The sequence below is a fragment of the Osmia bicornis genome, unplaced genomic scaffold (genome assembly GCF_907164935.1).
Source record: "Osmia bicornis bicornis unplaced genomic scaffold, iOsmBic2.1, whole genome shotgun sequence".
NCBI lineage: Eukaryota > Metazoa > Arthropoda > Insecta > Hymenoptera > Megachilidae > Osmia > Osmia bicornis.
In genome coordinates this window covers 133922-157863 of record NW_025791302.1, presented here as the reverse complement: position 1 = coordinate 157863, position 23942 = coordinate 133922, and the positions used below count along the sequence as shown (strand labels likewise).

Here is a 23942-nt window from a genome sequence, read left to right as displayed (position 1 = left end):
GATACTGGAAGTGCCGAGTGTCTTAGAGTTTGGAGGGGGATGTTTCTCAGTGCTTTATAAACGCATCACCGACGTGTTTTCGTTATTTACAATGGATCGCACAATAACGACATTGCAACTGGAGGCGTTGGCCGCATTTTTGAAAACGGAGCGTAAGTACTTTTTAGTAATTACTCTTAGCGTGTTAATTTTATTTCTTTTTAATTAATTGTTTTTTAAAGCGGGTGCAATACGCCAATTAGGAATCGTATACGTGGCGGACGTAGCAAGAGTTCGTCGGGAGCGGGCGGCAAACTGGAAAAATCTGGAAGAGCTGTGGGTCGAAGGAGTGCGAAGGCACTGTCAAAACATCGACGTCTTCGACCTGCGATATCTATTCGGATATGAAATTGATGTAAGTTGCTTGTCTGTTTTATTTATTAATAATAAACGGGCAAAGCCCTTTGTAGTACAAGTTTTGATTTATTATATTTATTAGATTTGTGTATTAATATATATTTTATTTTATCTATTATAGCCGGATTGGTGGTAGTGTTTTTCTGCCTTCCGCTCGCCGCCACGAATTCCTGCACGAATTCGCCCGCCACGATGATGTAAGTTGCTTATCAGGTTTGATCTATTAGATTTATTAGATTTGCGTATTAATGCATATTTTATTTTATCTGTTATAGCCGGATTGGTGATCCTGCTCCTTCCGCTCGCCCTTATTATATATCTTGAAAGATGTTCACGACATCTGTGGTCCTCTTCTTGGCATCACACAGTGTGACGACTTCCGTATCGCCGCCACGAATTCCTGCACAAACTCGCCCGCCACGATGATGTAAGTTGCTTGTTTGTTTTGATTTATTAGATTTATTAGATTTGCGTATTAATGCATATTTTATTTTATCTGTTATAGCCGGATTGGGTCTCAGATTATAACAATAGAAGGCATCGTACGATTAGAATGCGGCCCGTCGACGTAACATCGGAACACGCGGACAAACTTTTATCGTCCGTATATTCTAACATAAAGATTGTAGCTCCGGCCAAGTACAAGATCGGTGAACACGTGCGAGTTAGTAAATACAAAACCTTATTCGCAAAGGGTTATACACCGAATTGGACAACTGAAATTTTCACAATTATTAAAATTCAACGAACAAATCCTGTAACGTATCTCTTGCAAGATATGCAAAACAACCGTTGGTTGGCGGGTTCTATGAATATGAACTACAAAAGTAAAAATCGCGATGCATACTTATGTTAGTGGAGAAGGTTCTACAACGAAGGGGAAATAAAGTTTTCGTCAAATGGTCGGGGTTTGATTCTACGCACAATTCATGGATAGGAGCGAACAATATTTTGTAATCTATATTTAAAAATGTTTGTAATTATACTGATTATATGAATAAATAATTTTTCGGCTTTATTTTGTGTTTACTTTTATTACAGGGGAATGTTATTTTATAAATGAAGGGAGGTTGGTCTAAGAATAAATTATATTGATAATTTTGAATACTTTTTAATGCAATAAATGTAATACATAATACAATAATACAATAAATGTAATACATAATACATTATATACAATTTGCTGGGATCGCTTTCACTGCTACGGCCCAAGCGTATTTAGATAAGACATCGATGACGGCGAGTATGTAATTGTGGCCATTGTTGATTTGCGCATACTGTCGCATCTCTACGAGATCCGCTTGCCAGAGATCACCGTAACCCCGTACAATGACTCGTCTATGTCTAAAGTTACGTCTCGCTGGCACGTGCAACTCGTTGACACGCTGTATCTTCTCGTCCGTGATATGATTGCCCTTCACCTTCTTCATATTTGTAAACTAGCATCATGCTTTACGAACGTGTCAATTTATAATCAACCCGGCTTCTCGAAGTTCTTCGATTATAGAAACGATCTCGTTGTCATGCCCCGTATGTCCTGCGGATTTCGAGGATACGAGAAGACGTAATCTATCGACGAGCTCGTTTGGGTCATTCCAGTGCACGTAGTCCACCGCATTATCGTTAACCGCCATATCGAACGGTATCAGATTACCTCCACGCCGCTCGCTCTTAAGCAATTTTGCAATGATATATTTATACTTGTAGCCCTTGTTACTTTTCACAAGCCCTGACGAGATATGGCTGCGTCTATGAGCGTTCGACGACTTTAATATTTCCGCGTATTTGTGTAAATCAGCATCGTTGAATAAGGTGTCATCAGGCATTCTCATGAATAGTAATTCGTACAAACCAGTTGTTCCTCTGTACTTCACCCCATTAATAATCACATCGTCGTTTTTGCTTACGTCGAAAACTGAACTTCCAAGCATTAATTTGTTGCGTTGTACATATACTCCATACACGTCATCTATCTTCTTCTCACGATCGGTAAAGAGTAATTGAATGTATTTAGCTGCCAACGGCCCCAAATTTTCCGTGAAATGGCTACGTATGTTTTCGCTAGGCTTGTCCAAAATTCGCTGCATAGAAACATTAAGATTCTCGTCGCTGTCGCCGTACGTTTCAACGGCATGTATCGATTCATCACGATCTTTCGTCACATCCACCGTCTGTTCACTCGAAGATGTACCAGGTTCGGAATAAATGCGCGCTCTTGCAGTTTGTGCGCTTTGAGGGTTAAGAAAAGGAGTTGACGTCAATTTTTGCGGTTCTTTAATATTCAAGGTTGGGAATGTCGACTCGGATTTTATATCGATCGTGTCTGAATGTGGCGATACCGCTGATATATTCTCGATAATTTGTTCCAGCGGTTCTACCACGGGTCTCAATCGTTTTTCGATGACTCTCTCTTCGTCGATGCTCTCCGATTTGAGAGCTCTGCGTTTTTTGCGTATAGCATCGCTTGTTTTAGCTATAGCATTCGCAACTTTACTCGATTCTTTAATATTACTATTATTCATTGCAAAGAGAAGACGTCTACTCGCTAAGCGTTCTATCGATGGACTAAATGTTTCAGAAAACGGCAAATTCGTTAAATCCTTTTCTGTAACGGCCATGTTCCATCGAGCTGTCCTTGTCGATTATTACGAAACCATATTTCTGTTCCCAACACTGCGCGCACAATTTACAAAAGTTTTCGTACGACATGTCTGTATTTACATGATCATTATAAATGTGGTGTAGATTCGTGCCATCTTGTTTGAACACGATCAAAAGGTTGGCATTGTCGCGAATTAGGTGTTTCGGTATTCTCGCATAAGTCTGACAGAGATAAAAACAGTCCACGTGCGAGTGCCTTCCCATAGCGAAATATTCTCTTATCACGTCTTGCTTGTCGCACGCAACGTCATCGAATATAAACACCGAATCGGGCAGCGCCTCGTTCGGTGGCACGACTTCGGCATTATTTGAAAATGAAAAGTATCCGATTTCAGGAACGTTTGTGAAAATTCGTTCGAGATATTTGTACTTTGGTTGTTGCAATGATTTTGAGTATACATATACGTTATTGAATCTTACACCGTTCGGGCTCTCGATCAGATTGATTACGACGTTCGTTTTACCGCAGTTCGATGGACCGCAAATTATACCACGTATCGTATTCGGCAAGAGGGGCCCGTGTCGTCGCCGACGATCGTCCATGCTTGTTGTCCTCTCGTCTAAATCGAGAATAAGCATAGACAGGGGCTGCTTTGCGAAACGCATATCGTCTATATAATAACCATATATTTAATGATTCAGCCTCTTTATAGGTTGCGGAAAAGCTGCTTGTCCGCGTCGTGAACGCGCTTTAACCGAGGCCGTAGACGAGCTTTAACCGCGATTAACCCTTTTTCTCCGCGGCGATAACGCGCTTTAACCGCGATTAACCCTTTTCTCCGCGGCGCGGCGGCGGCGGGCGCGCGGTGGTGGCGGACACGCGGAATGTAATTCGTGACCGAGCCATCAAATACGCATCCAAACAACAACGTGACCGAAAGTCTGTGTCGACAATGCTCGCTCAATCTGTATCAGATTGCACTCGACACGTGTCTACCTGTAAACATTTCACCCTACCCCCTCACGTTAACCGCGTCAGCAAGCCGTCAAAGAGGCATCCAAGCAAAACGTGACCAAAAGTCTGTCTCGACGATACTCTCTCTATCTGTACCAGATTGCACATCAACACGTGTCTGCATGTAAACATGGATTTCGCCCTACTCCCTCATGTCTTTGAAATAGAAGATCATTCCTTTTGTATCTCCTACATTGGAATATGAAACACAAACGTTACACATACAATCGTTCTAGGTAAAACAACATTAAGACGCATAAAGTATATTTTTACTAAATAGATTTTATTATTTTACAGTAATGAACAAAATTAATAAATGATATTAAATGTTTCGTGTTTTAAGACAAATGTAACAATTTTTCTTTTTCGGTGGAGGTCCATCTATGTGCGTGTCATCCCCTGGCCGGTTATAATGTTCCATGCACAGCTCTTCATCTTCCTCCTTCCTTTTTTTTAACCACCATTCTTTTAATATCGATACGTTTCTCATAGCACATGCCCCATTGTGCGCGATGCATGCCATATGTTTATCCATCCATCCATCCTGAATATGCCGGCTCTTGGTTGGCAAATTCGGTAGATCGTCATCTTTGTTCAAAACCTCTATATTGATTGGACTGACTGAAGGATAAAGTTTCTTCAGTCATTTTTCTTTCTCAATGCCCTTGACGTATACGGATCCATGAATACTATCTTTCAAACACGAAGTGGCACACTCTTGAAGGCATGAATACGGCACGGTACCATCGTCCCACTCAAAACCGTGATGATTTTGCATCAACCATTTTATTTGTCTTAATTCTGCTTTCGACAATTTTTTCTTAGCAAATGGTGGCGCAAAGATGAAACATTGTACGCGATTCCCATTCTGGAAGATAGCAAGTTCCTTTACGAAAAACTCGTTCGTATCGCTTTTGAAGCCTTGAATGTCCACGAATGTTGGTACATTCATTTTGATTAGTTGAATTTGTGGCGAAAAATGACCGCTTTTACTGCGGAATGATCATATAAACCCTCTTTCACTTAAGAGAGTTTGCGCACTACATTGGTCAGTGGATTGTACTGCACGATACGATCGTGAATGATCAAACAGTAGGCGCTAGTATTTTCAGGAACGTTTTTACTACACTCAAAATCGATTCTTACATCGATTGTAGCGCTTTTTATCTATTCGTTCTGATGAGAGCAATCAATGACAACGAATGGGCCGTAGCCGAAAAAGAGTATCTTATCGTATAGAGCTCCGTCATCACCATTACTGCACATTGCTCCGTAATATGACTTTCTGAATTTTGCATACATGTCGTAAAGGACAGAGTATCTATTTTTATTAAAGTCAAGATTCAAATTGTCATACGGATATGATTCCGAATTTAAATACAATCGAAAATTGGTGAGTTTGCAGTCATCAAATTTGGTGATATGTCTATTGAGCTTATTTTTTTTATCCGTTTGTAATGCAAATATTACATATCGCGGTTTTTCTAATTGCGTAGCTGCTTTAATGCTCCATGTATGTTTAGTGGTTGCTTGTAACATTGGATACTCGTATAAGTCCCAGGAACGGTAACTCATAATTATCGTTTGACCGTTTTCAAGGATACGCAACAATGAAAGTTTGTGTTTTTCTTCGAGCGTGACATGTGGCATCCTCCACTGTACTTTGTATAATTGCAGCGTGTATTTTGCACCATCTGTTCCATAAACAGCATTTTTGTCGTCTCGCGATCGAATCAGAATCAATTCATGATGCGCATTAATCACTATTCGTTTGTAATCTTCGCAGAAACCGAGCAGCATATTTAGAGGAACACAAAAGTCAAAGTAGCCTCCTGCATTGGGTATGTCTATCCAACCAGCGTTTTCAAGCATTTTTGATTTTGTCGTTGTCAACGATACTCCATTTTTTATCATAGTTGTTATTCCAACGTTTTTACAACGATCGATCTCCACGCCGTTTAATTCATATCGAATTTCATCAAACATAAATGCTGCGCAATTCATTTCTAGTCCAACTGAAGTTCCTGCAACATTCTCATCGTTGAGAATGAGTTTTCCTTCGACGTAAAGGTAACTCTCACTAGGAAACGTGTACAAATCTTGTTGTTGAATGGGAATTCGTATTTCATCATTGTTTCCGAACGTTGTGTTGGCGTATGGGCTGTAACTATGTAATTCGATCTTTGTAATTCGATCGTCAGAAATCGGTAAACTGGCAATGTTCAATGGGTCCATCATTTTCGTTTCTTAATCACAAAACCCAACGATTGCAGAAATTGCGTGTTTTTGTCGCTCAAATCTTGCGATGTGTTCAGTGTGGAGATATTGTCCTTACTAAATGATTGTAAAGAGTCATCACCGTTTAATACATGATTATTATTCCTGCAACCGTGGTAATTGCTGCTGCTGCAAGTACAATTTGTGCGTTTGTGATTGAAGTTCTGGTTCCATCCATTTTCTAACGATCCTTTTAGCAACTCGTTCAACGGGGTGCTCAATAATGCATTCGGCGGATTGTTGATCGGTTGAGTTTTAGCATCTGTGTACAACAGCATTATTTCTAGTAATGTTTAGCATAAGTTGTGCTTGTTCTCTTGAAAGGCGATTAAATGAACGGATATATAACGTATATTAAACGGTCGCGTCGTCGGAGCGTTTGACGATGTGCTCTTGCGATGTGTCCGATTTGGATATATTCCCTCTACTGAATGATTGTGTAATTGTTATCGTTTTTACATCATTATCCTTACTGCAGCTGCCGTAAAATGTTCAGCATGCCGTTCGAGCTGTTCAGCGGACAGTTCGAGCCGTTCAACGGGCCGTTCGAGCCGTTCGAGCCGTTCAACGGGCCGTTCGAGCCGTTCGGCGGGCCGTTCGAGCCGTTCGAGCCGTTCAGCGGGCCGTTCGAACCGTTCAGCGGGCCGTTCGAGCCGTTCGAGCCGTTCAACGGAAAGCCGTTCGAGCCGTTCAGCGGGCCGTTCGAGCCGTTCGAGCCGTTCAACGGAAAGCCGTTCGAGCCGTTCAACGAGCCGTTCGAGCCGTTCAGCGGGTCGTTCGAGCCGTTCGGCGGGCTGTTCGAGCCGTTCGGCGGGCCGTTCGAGCCGTTCGACGAGCCGTTCGAGCCGTTCAGCGGGCCGTTCGAGCCGTTCAACGAGCCGTTCGAGCCGTTCGAGCCGTTCAACGGAAAGCCGTTCGAGCCGTTCAGCGGGCCGTTCGAGCCGTTCAACGAGCCGTTCGAGCCGTTCGAGCCGTTCAACGGAAAGCCGTTCGAGCCGTTCAACGGGCCGTTCGAGCCGTTCGAGCCGTTCGAGCCGTTCAACGGAAAGCCGTTCGAGCCGTTCGAGCCGTTCAGCGGGCCGTTCGAGCCGTTCGCGGACCGTTCGAGCCGTTCAACGGCAAGCCGTTTGGGCCGTTCAACGATCCGTTCGCGGGCCGTTCGAGCCGTTCGAGCCGTTCGAGCCGTTCGAACCGTTCGAACCGTTCGCTGGCCGTTCGAGCCGTTCGTGCCGTTCAACAGGCCATTGATTATTATGTTTATATTCATGTTATTTTTTACACCGCCTAATATGAAGCCTCACTGTCAATTCTTCTCCACGGAAATTTATCAGATTATCGTTTTGATCGGTAATGCGTATACTAAGGTGATCAATGGCTCTCACGATTACTGGAAGATAAATGACGTTCGTAGGACTTTCCGAAATTTTATATCCTGGTGGCACGCGCGGTGAAAACTCATGAATGGTATGAACACATTGACCGTTGCTATACGCGCCAGTCGTAATATTACATTCGATCCTCAGCACATTTACTTTCATAATATTTACGGGTATATCCGACTCGTGCCATTGCCCCGGCGGTAATATGCGATATGTAGAAAACCCGAGAAGCGATCCTATATTATTTGGTTTGGTAAAATCGATTGTATAATCACTATATATTTCACTTTTCAAAGTGCTGTTATTTGTACGAAATAAAATGATTTTTGTCTTGTCCATTATTTTCTCTTGCAAGTATTTATTTAGCGCTTCGAGTTCATACGAACCATCCGGTATCGTGATCTCACCATCGGCATCAAAGTAAAATTTATTGTTTGTAAAGTCAACGTTTGGTATTGTGTTGAAAGCTTGAAAATCAACGAGTCCGAGTTCGTAATTATCATCCTTCAAATCTATAGGTGGAAAGTAATCAGTGCTAAGCACAGAATTTTTTCCGCTTAACGTAAACGTCAACGACATCTTTGCAACTGTGAAGACTATGTGCATTGAAACTATTTTATACATTTCCAGCTGAAAAATGCAAGCAGAGTTGTCCACATACACTCGTATTGAATTTTTGATACTGCGTGTGATTGTATAAAATCGTTACATGCTTTTCGAAGTAGTTTATTAACTCTGTCGGTGGTCTCAGATTTCCAAAAGAATCGAAATATTTAACACAATTACCCCGCTTTACGTAAGCTACCCAGTGTGTACCAGGACCTTCCGATTTATCTAAATTCACGATACCGCATTCGTTTAAGAACGATTTAGAGGGTAAATTTGTACGCATGAAAACACCTCGAAAATATGGAAAGTTCAACTTTCGTGCAAAGTTATATAACTGTACATTTGTCATTGCGCCCTTTGGAAGCGTTACAATTTGCCGAAGCGCTTCTTTTTTTTTCTTTAATTCCTTTTCCCCGTTTATATGGTGCAAGGTAAAGTCCATGTCCTTCCATAACACGATTGTGCCGTTTCACTTCCTCTAATGTTTTCCGTGCTGCAGATGCATCGTTGACTGCCTTGGCGATACCTGCTGCACCGCCAGCCACCGTGCCCAAAGCTGCAAGGCCTGCAAAAATAGGTACAAGTGCTGGAAGAAATCCCCCACGTTTTGCAACTGGAAGTTTGCGCGACTTCGTCTTCTTCTTCTTGTTACTTTTCCGCGGTGCCATTACTTTCTTCTTTGGCTAACTCTTTGGCTAACAATATTCCAGCAACGCGCGCAGACAAAAGTATTTTCCAATCTGGTGCGAATTCTTTTTGTGCTAATTCGAAGATCAAATTTGCATATGCACATCGTACGGCTATCGTATAGGAAGTGAAATTTTTTCCTGGGATGTTTGGGTTTATATAGGTAGAGAGAGAAGTTGCAAATGATGCAATACATTATGATTTATTAAAGTATAATTTCTAACATAATTTGTAACATAATCCTTTTTTCTCTGTTAAGATGCTGCTGATGCAGCTGTTATTATTGCCTGAATACCTAAAGCTACTAATTCGCAATCGATAATTGAATTTGGATCATAAATATCAGTTTCTTTGATATGCTGCACAACCTCTGCACGCACTTTTACATCTCCGTATCCCCGAACTAATGCAACAAACTCTTTAAATTTTTGTTCCACCGAATACAGTTTATCATATAATGCATTATGCATTTCAATTATACAATCATTTAAAATTACCATTTTCTCAAATGTTTTTTTCATCATGCACATACATATATCATTGCTAATCAATTTAATTACTTTTACGCCATATAGCACTCCAAATTCAACACTTATATCATTAAAATTAATATTGTCGCGTGTATCTTTTGAATCGTCAAAGAAGCTGCATACGTTGTCCGCTTCGGCTACAATCAGCGACCACGTGACTATGCTCAGCTCCAGGCGGTTGTTTCGGCTGTCTGATAATATGAGTTGCGGGTAGAAATTGTCGCAAAGTATATTTATGCCGATTTCCAAATGCTTTGTACAGGAATCCGTCAATGGATATTTTCGACCCAAAATTCGACATGATAATTGTGGTGCGATTCTAGAACAAATAAATACCGTTTAAATATGTTATTGGAACAAATAAATACCAGCAGCGTTAAATGAAATGTGTTTCGAACACTTACTTCACGTCGTCCTAATGTTTTGTCATTTTTTTGCGTGCCTCTTCTTCTTGAGTAGAACTTGCGGGGCGCTTCCTTTGGCAAAAAAACTCTTTGAAACTTTGAGAATACATATTTCACTTTTCACAATACAATCTCGCGAACGATGCGCTTGCGGTGATGGTCAATTTGGTTTTGTGTATGCTTGAAACTTTAGCAAATCCCCTACCTTCTATAGTCACGAATTGCAGTGTCAGATTTGCTGCGTCAACAAAAAACTCATTTCCAAGACGTAGAAAAAATCATTTTCAAGACGTAGAAAAAAGTGACCTTCCGATAAGAACAAACAGTTCAAGGTCATGGAGGGTGGGGGTAGGGTGTTATATTTCTGCTGAAGATGTCAAATTTCAGTTCAAGGTCATAGGGTGGGGAGAGGGGTGGATATTGTCGGGGTGGGGGGGGGGGGTATCATATTTCTGCTGACGGTGGTGTCAAATTTCAGTTCAAGGTCATAGGGTGGGGAGAGGGGTGGATATTGTCGCGGTGGGGGGGTATCATATTTCTGCTGACGGTGGTGTCAAATTTCAGTTCAAGGTCATAGGGTGGGGAGAGGGGTGGATATTGTCGGGGTGGGGGGTATCATACCACACCGTCATAGTTCAAGGTCAGGATGTATCATATTTTTGCTGATGGCGTCAAATTTCAGTTCAAGGTCAAGGGAGAGGGGAGGGGGAGGGGAGAGGGGGATATTTCTGCTAAGGGGGTAGTTATAGGGCGGAGGTTGTCATAGGGTGGGTATTTCTGCTGTGGGGGTGGTTATAGGGCGGGGGTTGTCATAGGGTGGGTATTTCTGCTGAGGGGGTGGTTATAGGGTGGGTATCTCTGCTGAGGGGGTGGTTATAGGGCGGGGGTTGTCACAGGGTGGTTATTTCTGCCGAGGGGTGGTTATGGGGTGCGGGAGGGGGGAGGGGGATCATATTTCTGCTGACGGTGGTGTCAAATTTCAGTTCAAGGTCATAGGGTGGGGAGAGGGGCGGATGTTGTCGGGGCGAGGGGGTATCATATTTCTGCTGACGGTGTGGTGTCAAATTACAAAAAATGCTGACGCCAGTGATTTAGAATCCGCATAGAACAACTACTATCCTCATTAGATATAATGTAATATACTGATCACTTCCCACAGATCAATGCACAGATTGTAACATTATCGTCATTACTATATGTACATTAGATATGTAATAAATACTTAATAACAGTATCGTTATTACTATATCTACATTAGATCTACTGCAATATACTGATTCCTTCCCACAGATCAGTGTACATTGAATAACAGTATCATTTATACTATATCTGCATTGGATATAATGAAATATACTTATGCCTTCCCACAGATCAATGTAATTTTGATAACAATATCATTATTACTATATCTACATTGGATATAATGTAATATACTGATACGTTCCCACAGTTCAATGTACATACAATAACAGTATCGTTATTACTATATCTACGTTAGATATGTAATATACATTTAATAACAGTATCATTATTACTATAGCTACATCAGATGAAATGTAATATACTGATTTAATCCCACAGACCAATGTACATTTAATAACAATACCATTATTATTATATCTACATCAGATGAAATGTAATATACTGATTTAATCCCACAGACCAATGTACATTTAATAACAATATAATTATTACTATATCTGCATTAGATATAATGTAATATAATGATCACATCCCACCGATCAATGCACATATAATGGCAGTATCGTTATTACTATATCTACATTTGATATGTAATATACATTTAATAACAATATCATTATTAATATATCTACATCAAGTGTAATGTATTATACTGATTTATTCAAGCAGACCAATGTACATTTAATAACAATATCATTATTACTATATCTTCATTAGATATAATGTAATATACTGATCACTTCCCACTGATAAATGCAAGATTGTAACAATATCGTTATTACTATATGTACATTAGATACGTAATAAACACTTAATAACAGTATCGTTATTACTACATCTACATTAGATCTACTGCAATATACTGATACCTTCCCACAGATCAATCTACATACAATAACAGTAGCGTTATTACTATATCTACATTAGATATGTAATATACATTTAATAACAATATCATTATTACTATATCTAAATTAGATATAATGTAATATAATGATCCCTTCCCACCGATCAACGTACATATAATGGCAGTATCATTAATACTATATCTACATTTGATATGTAATATACATTTAATAACAATATCATTATTAATATATCTACATCAGATGTAATGATATATACTGATTTGTTCCCACAGACCAATGTACATTTAATAACAATATCATTATTACTATATCTACATTAGATATAATGTAATATACTGATCCCTTCCCACAGACCAATGTACATTTAATAACAATATCATACTATACCTACATCAGATACAATGTAATATATTGATACCTTCCCACAGATCAATGTACATACAATAACAGTATCGTTATTACTATATCTACATAAGATATGTAATATACATTTAATAACAATATCATTATTACTATATCTACATCACATGTAATTTAATATAATGATTTCATCCCACAGAACAATGTACATATAATAACACTTTCGTTATTACTACATCTACATTAGATATAATGTAATATACTGATACCTTCCCACAGATCGATGTACATATAATAACAGTATCGTTATTACCATATCTACATTAGATATGTAATATACATTTAATAACAATATCATTATTACTATATCTACATCAGATATTATGTAATATACTGATTTAATCCCACAGACCAACGTACATATAATAACAGTTTTTTTATTACTATATCTACATTAGATATAATGAAATATACCGATACCTTCCAACAGATCAATGTACATATAATAACAGTATCGTTATTACTATATCTACATAAGATATGTAATATACATTTAATAACAATATCATTATTACTATATCTACATCAGATGAAATGTAATATACTGATTTAATCCCACAGACCAATGTACATTTAATAACAATACCATCATTACTATATCTACATCAGATGAAATGTAATATACTGATTCAATCCCACAGACCAATGTACATTTAATAACAATATAACTATTACTATATCTACATTAGATATAATGTAATATAATGATCACATCCCACCGATCAATGCACATATAATGGCAGTATCGTTATTACTATATCTACATTTGATATGTAATATACATTTAATAACAATATCATTAATAATATATCTACATCAGGTGTAATGTATTATACTGATTTATTCAAACAGACCAATGTACATTTAATAACAATATCATTATTACTATATCTTCATTAGATATCATGTAATATACTGATCACTTCCCACAGATCAATGCAAGACTGTAACAATATCGTTATTACTATATGTACATTAGATACGTAATAAACACTTAATAACAGTATCGTTATTACTACATCTACATTAGATCTACTGCAATATACTGATTCCTTCCCACAGACCAATGTACATTTAATAACAATATCATACTATATCTACAATAGATATAATGTAATATACTGATCACTTCCCACAGATCAATGAGAGATTGTAACAATATCGTTATTACTATATGTACATTAGATACGTAATAAACACTTAATAACAGTATCGTTATTACTATATCTACATTAGATCTACTGCAATATACTGATTCCTTCCCACAGATCAATGTAATTTTGATAACAATATCATTATTACTATATCTACATTGGATATAATGTAATATACTGATACGTTCCCACAGTTCAATGTACATACAATAACAGTATCGTTATTACTATATCTACGTTAGATATGTAATATACATTTAATAACAATATCATTATTACTATATCTACATCAGATGTTATGTAATGTACTGATTTAATCCCACAGACCAATGTACATTTAATAACAATATCATTATTACTGTATCTACATTAGATATAATGTAATATAATGATCCCTTCCCGCCGATCAATGTACATATAATGGCAGTATCGTTATTACTATATGTCCATTTGATATGTAATATACATTTAATAACAATATCATTATTAATATTTCTACATCAGATGTAATGTAATATACTGATTTATTCCCACTGACCAATGTACATTTAATAACAATATCATTATCACTATATCCACATTAGATACAATGTAATATACTGATACCTTCCCACAGATCAATGTACAAATAATAACAGTATCGTTATTACTATATCTACATTAGATATAATGTAATATACTGATACCTTCCCACAGATCAATTTACATATAATAACAGTATCGTTATTACTATATCTACATTAGATATGTAATATACATTTAATAACAGTATCGTTATTACTATATCTACATTAGATCTGCTGCAATATACTGATTCCTTCCCACAGACCAATGTACATTGAATACCAGTATCATTCATACTATATCTACATTGAATATAATGTAATATACCGATACCTTCCCACAGATCAATCTACATACAATAACAGTAGCGTTATTACTATATCTACATTAGATATGTAATATACATTTAATAACAATATCACTATTACTATATCTAAATTAGATATAATGTAATATAATGATCCCTTCCCACCGATCAACGTACATATAATGGCAGTATCATTATTACTATATCTACATTTGATATGTAATATACATTTAATAACAATATCATTATTAATATATCTACATCAGATGTAATGATATATACTGATTTGTTCCCACAGACCAATGTACATTTAATAACAATATCATACTATACCTACATTAGATACAATGTAATATACTGATACCATCACACAGATCAATGTACATACAATAACAGTAGCGTTATTACTATATCTACATTAGATATGTAATATACATTTAATAACAATATCATTATTACTATATCTACATCACATGTAATTTAATATAATGATTTCATCCCACAGAACAATGTACATATAATAACACTTTCGTTATTACTATATCTACATTAGATATAATGTAATATACTGATACCTTCCCACAGATCAATGTACATATAATAACAGTTTCGTTATTACTATATCTACAATAGATATGTAATATACATTTAATAACAATATCATTATTACTATATCTACATCGGATGTAATTTAATATAATGATTTAATCCCACAGATCAACGTACATATAATAACAGTTTTTTTATTACTATATCCACATTAGATATAATGTAATATACCGATACCTTCCAACAGATCAATGTACATATAATAACAGTATCGTTATTACTATATCTACATAAGATATGTAATATACTTTTAATAACGATATCATTATTACTATATCTACATCAGATGAAATGTAATATACTGATTTAATCCCACAGACCAATATACATTTAATAACAATACCATCATTACTATATCTACATCAGATGAAATGTAATATACTGATTCAATCCCACAGACCAATGTACATTTAATAACAATATAACTATTACTATATCTACATTAGATATAATGTAATATAATGATCACATCCCACCGATCAATGCACATATAATGGCAGTATCGTTATTACTATATCTACATTTGATATGTAATATACATTTAATAACAATATCATTAATAATATATCTACATCAGGTGTAACGTATTATACTGATTTATTCAAACAGACCAATGTACATTTAATAACAATATCATTATTACTATATCTTCATTAGATATCATGTAATATACTGATCACTTCCCACAGATCAATGCAAGACTGTAACAATATCGTTATTACTATATGTACATTAGATACGTAATAAACACTTAATAACAGTATCGTTATTACTACATCTACATTAGATCTACTGCAATATACTGATTCCTTCCCACAGACCAATGTACATTTAATAACAATATCATACTATATCTACAATAGATATAATGTAATATACTGATCACTTCCCACAGATCAATGAGAGATTGTAACAATATCGTTATTACTATATGTACATTAGATACGTAATAAACACTTAATAACAGTATCGTTATTACTATATCTACATTAGATCTACTGCAATATACTGATTCCTTCCCACAGATCAGTGTACATTGAATAACAGTATCATTTATACTATATCTGCATTGGATATAATGAAATATACTTATGCCTTCCCACAGATCAATGTAATTTTGATAACAATATCATTATTACTGTATCTACATTAGATATAATGTAATATACTGATACGTTCCCACAGTTCAATGTACATACAATAACAGTATCGTTATTACTATATCTACGTTAGATATGTAATATACATTTAATAACAATATCATTATTACTATATCTACATCAGATGTTATGTAATGTACTGATTTAATCCCACAGACCAATGTACATTTAATAACAATATCATTATTACTGTATCTACATTAGATATAATGAAATATAATGATCCCTTCCCACCGATCAATGTACATATAATGGCAGTATCGTTATTACTATATCTACGTTAGATATGTAATATACATTTAATAACGATATCATTATTACTATATCTACATCAGATGAAATGTAATATACTGATTTAATCCCACAGACCAATGTACATTTAATAACAATATAACTATTACTATATCTACATTAGATATCATGTAATATACTGATCACTTCCCACAGATCAATGCAAGATTGTAACAATATCGTTATTACTATATGTACATTAGATACGTAATAAACACTTAATAACAGTATCGTTATTACTATATCTACATTAGATCTACTGCAATATACTGATTCCTTCCCACAGATCAGTGTACATTGAATAACAGTATCATTTATACTATATCTGCATTGGATATAATGAAATATAATGATCCCTTAACACCGATCAATGTACATATAATGGGAGTATCGTTATTACTATATCCCATTTGATATGTAATATACATTTAATAACAATATCATTATTAATATATCTACATCAGATGTAATGTAATATACTGATTTAATCCCACAGACCAATGTACATTTAATAACAATATCATTATTATTATATCTACATTAGATATAATGTAATATAATGATTTAATCCCACAGATCAATGTACATTTAATAACAATATCATTATTACTATATCTACATTAGATATAATGTAATATAATGATCCCTTCCCACCGATCAATGTACATATAATGGCAGTATCGTTATTACTATATCTGTATTCGATCTGCTGCAGTATACTGATTCCTTCCCACCGATCAATGTACATTGAATAACGGTATCATTTATACTATATCTACATTGGATATAATGTAATATACTGATGCCTTCCCACATATCATTGTAATTTTGGTAACAACATCATTATTACTATATCTACATTAGATATAATGTAATATACTGATCCCTTCCCACAGATCAATGTACATATAATAACAGTATCGTTACTACTATATCTGCATTTGATATGTAATATACATTTAATAACAATATCATTATTAATATATCTACATCAGATGAAATTTAATATACTGATTTAATCACACAGACCAATGTACATTTAATAACAATATCATTATTACTATATCTACATTGGATACAATGTAATATACTGATACCTGCCCACAGATCAATGTACATATAATAACAGTATCGTTTTAATATATCTACATTAGATATAATGTAATATACTGATACCTTCCCACAGATCAATGTACATATAATAACAGTATCGTTATTACTATATCTACATTAGATATGTAATATACATTTAATAACAATATCTTTATTACTATATGTACATCAGATGAAATTTAATATACTGATTTATTCCCACAGACCAATGTACATTTAATAACAATATCATTATTACTATATCTACATTGGATACAATGTAATATACTGATACCTTCCCACAGATCAATGTACATATAATAACAGTTTCGTTGTTACTATATCTACAATAGATATAATGTAATATACTGATACCTTCCCACAGAACAATATACATATAATAACGGTATCGTTATTACTATATCTACATTAGATATAATGTAATATACTGATACCTTCCCACAGATCATGTACATATAATAACAGTATCGTAATTACTATATCTACATTTGATATGTAATATACATTTAATAACATATCATTATTACTATATCTACATTAGATATAATGTAATATAATGATCCCTTCCCACCGATGAATGTACATATAATGGCAGTATCGTTATTACTATATCTGCATTCGATCTGCTGCAGTATACTGATTCCTTCCCACAGATTAATGTACATAGAATAACAATATCATTATTACTATATCTACATTAGATATAATGTAATATAATGATCACATCCCACCGATCAATGCACATATAATGGCAGTATCGTTATTACTATATCTGCATTCGATCTGCTGCAGTATACTGATTCCTTCCCACAGATCAATGTACATTGAATAACGGTATCATTTATACTATATCTACATTAGATATAATGTAATATACTGATACCTTCCCACAGATCAATGTAAATTTGGTAACAACATCATTATTACTATCTCTACATTAGATATAATGTAATACACTGATACCTTCCCACCGATCAATGTACATATAATGGCAGTATCGTTATTACTATATCTGCATTCGATCTGCTGCAGTATACTGATTCCTTCCCACAGATTAATGTACATAGAATAACAATATCATTATTACTATATCTACATTAGATATAATGTAATATAATGATCCCTTCCCACAGATCAATGTACAAATAATAACAGTGTCGTTATTACTATATCTACATTAGATATGTAATATACATTTAATAACAATATCATTATTACTATATCTACATCAGATGAAATTTAATATACTGATTTAATCCCACAGACCAATGTACATTTGATAACAATATCATTATTATTATATCTACATTAGATATAATGTAATATAGTGATTTAATCCCACAGATCAATGTACATTTAATAACAATATCATTATTACTATATCTACATTAGATATAATGTAATATAATGATCCCTTCCCACCGATCAATGTACATATAATGGCAGTATCGTTATTACTATATCTGTATTCGATCTGCTGCAGTATACTGATTCCTTCCCACCGATCAATGTACATTGAATAACGGTATCATTTATACTATATCTACATTGGATATAATGTAATATACTGATGCCTTCCCACATATCATTGTAATTTTGGTAACAACATCATTATTACTATATCTACATTAGATATAATGTAATATACTGATCCCTACCCAGAGATCCATGTACATATAATAACAGTTTCGTTATTACTATATCTACAATAGATATAATGTAATACACTGATACCTTCCCACAGATCAATGTACATATAATAACAGTATCGTTACTACTATATCTGCATTTGATATGTAATATACATTTAATAACAATATCATTATTAATATATCTACATCAGATGAAATTTAATATACTGATTTAATCACACAGACCAATGTACATTTAATAACAATACCATTATTACTATATCTACATTAGATATAATGTAATATGATGATCCCTTCCCACCGATGAATGTACATATAATGGCAGTATCGTTATTACTATATCAGAATTAGATCTCCTGCAATATACTGATCCCTTCCCACAGACCAATGTACATTTAATAGATATAGTAATGACGAAACTGTTATTATATGTACATTGATCTGTGGGTATGGATCAGTATATTACATTATATCTAATGTAGATATAGTAATAATGATATTGTTATTAAATGTACATGGATCTGTGGGATTAAATCAGTATATTAAATTTCATCTGATGTAGATATAGTAATAAATGTATATTACATATCTAATGTAGATATAGTAATAACGATACTGTTATTATATGTACATTGATCTGTGGGAAGGTATCAGTATATTACATTGTATCCCATGTCGATATAGTAATAATGATATTGTTATTGAGTGTACATTGGTCTGTGGGATTAAATCAGTATATTAAATTTCATCTGATGTAGATATATTAATAATGATATTGTTATTAAGTGTGCATTGGTCTGTGGGATTAAATCAGTATATTACATTATATCTAATGTAGATATAGTAATAACGATACTGTTATTATATGTATATTGATCTGCGGGAAGGTATCAGTATATTACATTATATCTATTGTAGATATAGTAACTACGAAACTGTTATTATATGTACATTGATCTGTGGGAAGGTATTAGTATATTACATTATATCCAATGTAGATATAGTAATAATGATATTGTTATTAAATGTACATTGGTCTGTGGGATTAAATCAGTATATTAAATTTCATCTGGTGTAGATATATTAATAATGATATTGTTATTAAATGTATATTACATATCAAATGCAGATATAGTAGTAACGATACTGTTATTATATGTACATTGATCTGTGGGAAGGTATCAGTGTATTACATTATATCTATTGTAGATATTGTAGTAACGAAACTGTTATTATATGTACATTGATCTGTGGGTAGGGATCAGTATATTACATTATATCTAATGTAGATATAGTAATAATGATATTGTTACCAAAATTACATTGATCTGTGGGAAGGCAGCAGTATATTACATTATATCTATTGTAGATATAGTAAATACGAACCGTTATTATATGTACATTGATCTGTGGGAAGGTATCAGTATATTACATTGTATCCAATGTAGATATAGTATAATGATATTGTTATTAAATGTACATTGGTCTGTGGGAATAAATCAGCATATTACATTACATCTGATGTAGGTATAGTGATAATGATATTGTTATTAGATGTATATTACATATCTAATGTAGATATAGTAATTACGATACTGTTATTGTATGTACATTGATCTGTGGAAAGGTATCAGTATATTACATTATATCTATTGTAGATATAGTAATAACCAAACTGTTATTATATGTACATTGATCTGTGGGTAGGGATCAGTATATATCATTATATCTAATGTAGATATAGTAATAATGATATTGTTACCAAAATTACATTGATCTCTGGGAAGGCATCAGTATATTACATTATATCCAATGTCGATATAGTATAGATGATACTGTTATTCAATGTACATTGATCTGTGGGAAGGGATCAGTATATTGCAGGAGATCTAATTCAGATTTAGTAATAACGATACTGTTATTATATGCACATTGATCTGTGGGAAGGTATCAGTATATTACATTGTGTACGAATTTCGCACTTCAAACTTACGACCACCTCAGTCGATAACTCGGGTCGATAATCCCGTAAGTAAATGTAATCGCTGTTGCGCTGTTTAACCACCGATCCGAGCGCTCACCAATATTAAAAGTCAAAAATTCGAACCGTTTCGGCATTAGAAGCGAAAGCAATTCAGAGAGCGATTACTAAGCGACAACAGCGACCAAGAACTTTTCTTTACTCGATTTTCGAGCATTTTTAAATTCACTTCAGTGCCTTGCACCGCGAATTCAGTGAATCGTGTAATTCCAAATTAACACACAAGTGTGATTTTTGTAGTGTTTAATTTCGACTCATTGTGTACAAAATACAATTGATACACAATTAGTGACCACAAGCTGTGTCGTTATTCTTCTCCTCGACGCCTACGTCTTTGAAAAGACGGAATCCACGCCATTCCAAAAAATCCAACACTCGCCGAGAACAAATTTGGTCCTTCGAGCCGGATTGGGATCGAGGATAAATCGGTAATCGTCAACCTGTAATCGACATTTAACTCGTTAACGGCCATTAGTAACCTTGAAGAATTGCTGTACAAGCAAACTCAAACGTTACGATCTATTGATCGTGCGCTTATCAATTTTAAAAAGCTCGGTCAAACAAAAATGACCGCAGCGACCACCCAAAACCGTATGACGATGTTAAAAGAAGCATACATCCAAAGCCAAGATCTGGATGCGAGGATAGCAGCATGCACCGACAAAGCGACGAAGTCCAGCCTCCCGTACTTCGTCGACAACCTGTTCATCGAATCCGAAGAACGTTACCAAGAGGCTCTGGACTACATGGCGGAGGTCCTCGCCAAGGTCACGCCTCCACCGCAATCTACAACAGCCAACGCAAATTCAAATTCAACGACGTCGAAGTCAACGGTTCATCTACCAAAGATTCAATTGCCAACCATCGATGGCGCCTTCACCGAATGGGAGAGCTTCCGTGACCGCTTCACCTCGCTGGTAAAAAATAATGATTCTTTATCAAACATTGACCGCCTTCAATTTTTGAATTCATCGTTAACGGGTGAAGCAAGCCGCGCCGTGAGTCACCTTCCTATAACAGACAAAAACTTTGACATTGCGTGGAAGATCATAACGTCGCGTTACGAAAACAAACAGCGGTTAATTTCAACGCATTTGAACACGTTATTTTCGATGCCGTCTGTAACAGCCGAAAACAGTCACGACCTTAGTGCGTTGCGCGATGGAATAAACATATCTCTCGAAATGTTAAGAAATTTAAACCGACCGGTCGACAAGTGGGATGACATGATCGTTTTTATAGCAACGCAAAAATTAGATCGTGCATCGCGAAAGGCTTGGGAGTTTCATCTTAGTGAAGCTACCGACGTTCCGACGTATGAGGAATTTGACACGTTTTTAAGAAAAAGAATTCGCGCACTCGAATCAATGCCTAATATAAAACGCGAAAAAGCGAGCGACGTTGAAAAATGTAAACAATCTAAGTCAAGATCGATTTCAACCCATTCCGTGACATCTCAAAAAATTACTTGTCCGGTGTGTCAACAAACTCACTTAATCTACCAATGTCCGAAATTTCTTTCGCAACCAGTCTCCGAACGCTTTCATTTTATACGAAAACAAAAACGGTGCGTCAATTGCTTCTCAATTAAGCACTCCTCAGCACAGTGCCAAAGCAAGCACTTATGCAAAGAATGTAATCAGCGTCATAATACACTTTTACATTTTCCGAGCTCAAAGGACGCGATTCCTTCCACATCGAAAGCTGAGTCTGAATCTCCCGAAAACGCAGTTGAGATAAGTACTCACGTAGCGTCAAATTCTCCAAAAGGCTCATGTATTCTTCTTTCAACAGCGCGCGTGCAAATTCGCTCGAGTCAGGGTCGATGCGTTAAGGCTCGAGCTCTTCTGGATCAAGGTTCAGTGGCAACCCTTATCACGGAGAATCTCGCCCAAACACTCCGTCTCCTGCGTACAAAACAGCCGACCAAAATCATCGGAATTGGAGAAAATCAATCGCACGCAAGCCACACCGCAGAAATAACTGTCACGCCAATTAGATCAGATAAGCCAGCATATTCGACTACAGCAATCATTTTGGCGATCACTCACAAGGTACGTGCCTTCAAAAAACCAACAAATTTCAAAGGGTCTCACCTTGCAGATTTGGAACTTGCAGACAACGAACCCATGAGCTCGGATCCAATCGACATCATAATCGGAGCAGATTCTTTACGGTCAATTCTTGCTGCCAGGGCTGAGGAAAGGCTCGCGTGTACTCCGACGGCACAAAACACTACCCTCGGGTGGATTCTGTCCGGTCCTTCCCAGCGAATATTCTCACCTTCCTCAGTAGGAGTTCACATCTGTCTGTTTTAGAAAACCTCGACCAAGACCTTTGTCGATTTGGGAAATCGAGGACCTCTCAGCTCCCTCCATCACCCACTCCTGAAAATCAGATTTGCGAAGAGCATTTAAAAACCACACATTCACGTGCAAACGATGGACGATACATTGTTCGTCTCCCATTCAAAACCCAACACCAATAAATTTAGGCGAATCACGCTCAACAGCCTTTCGATGTCTTCGATCGTTAGAAAATCGTCTCATTCGTAATTCAGCGGTTCTCTAAACCTTACCACGAGTTTCTGTCTGAGTACGAAACTCTCGGCCATATGAAACAAGTTGATCCTCTTCCATCCTCGCACAAACAATGTACTAC

At 35.7% G+C, this 23942-nt stretch overlaps 1 protein-coding gene across 1 annotated transcript; it reads left to right on the top strand.

Moving 5' to 3' along the window:
- The first annotated feature begins 322 nt into the window (after nucleotides 1-322).
- Nucleotides 323-23599, top strand: LOC123988943. The gene is made up of 4 exons (XM_046289702.1): nucleotides 323-394; nucleotides 518-593; nucleotides 902-1060; nucleotides 21782-23599. Exons 1-4 carry the CDS (start codon nucleotides 384-386, stop codon nucleotides 23597-23599), a joined length of 2064 nt encoding a protein of 687 aa, XP_046145658.1. The 5' UTR covers nucleotides 323-383.
- The last annotated feature ends 343 nt before the right edge of the window (nucleotides 23600-23942 follow it).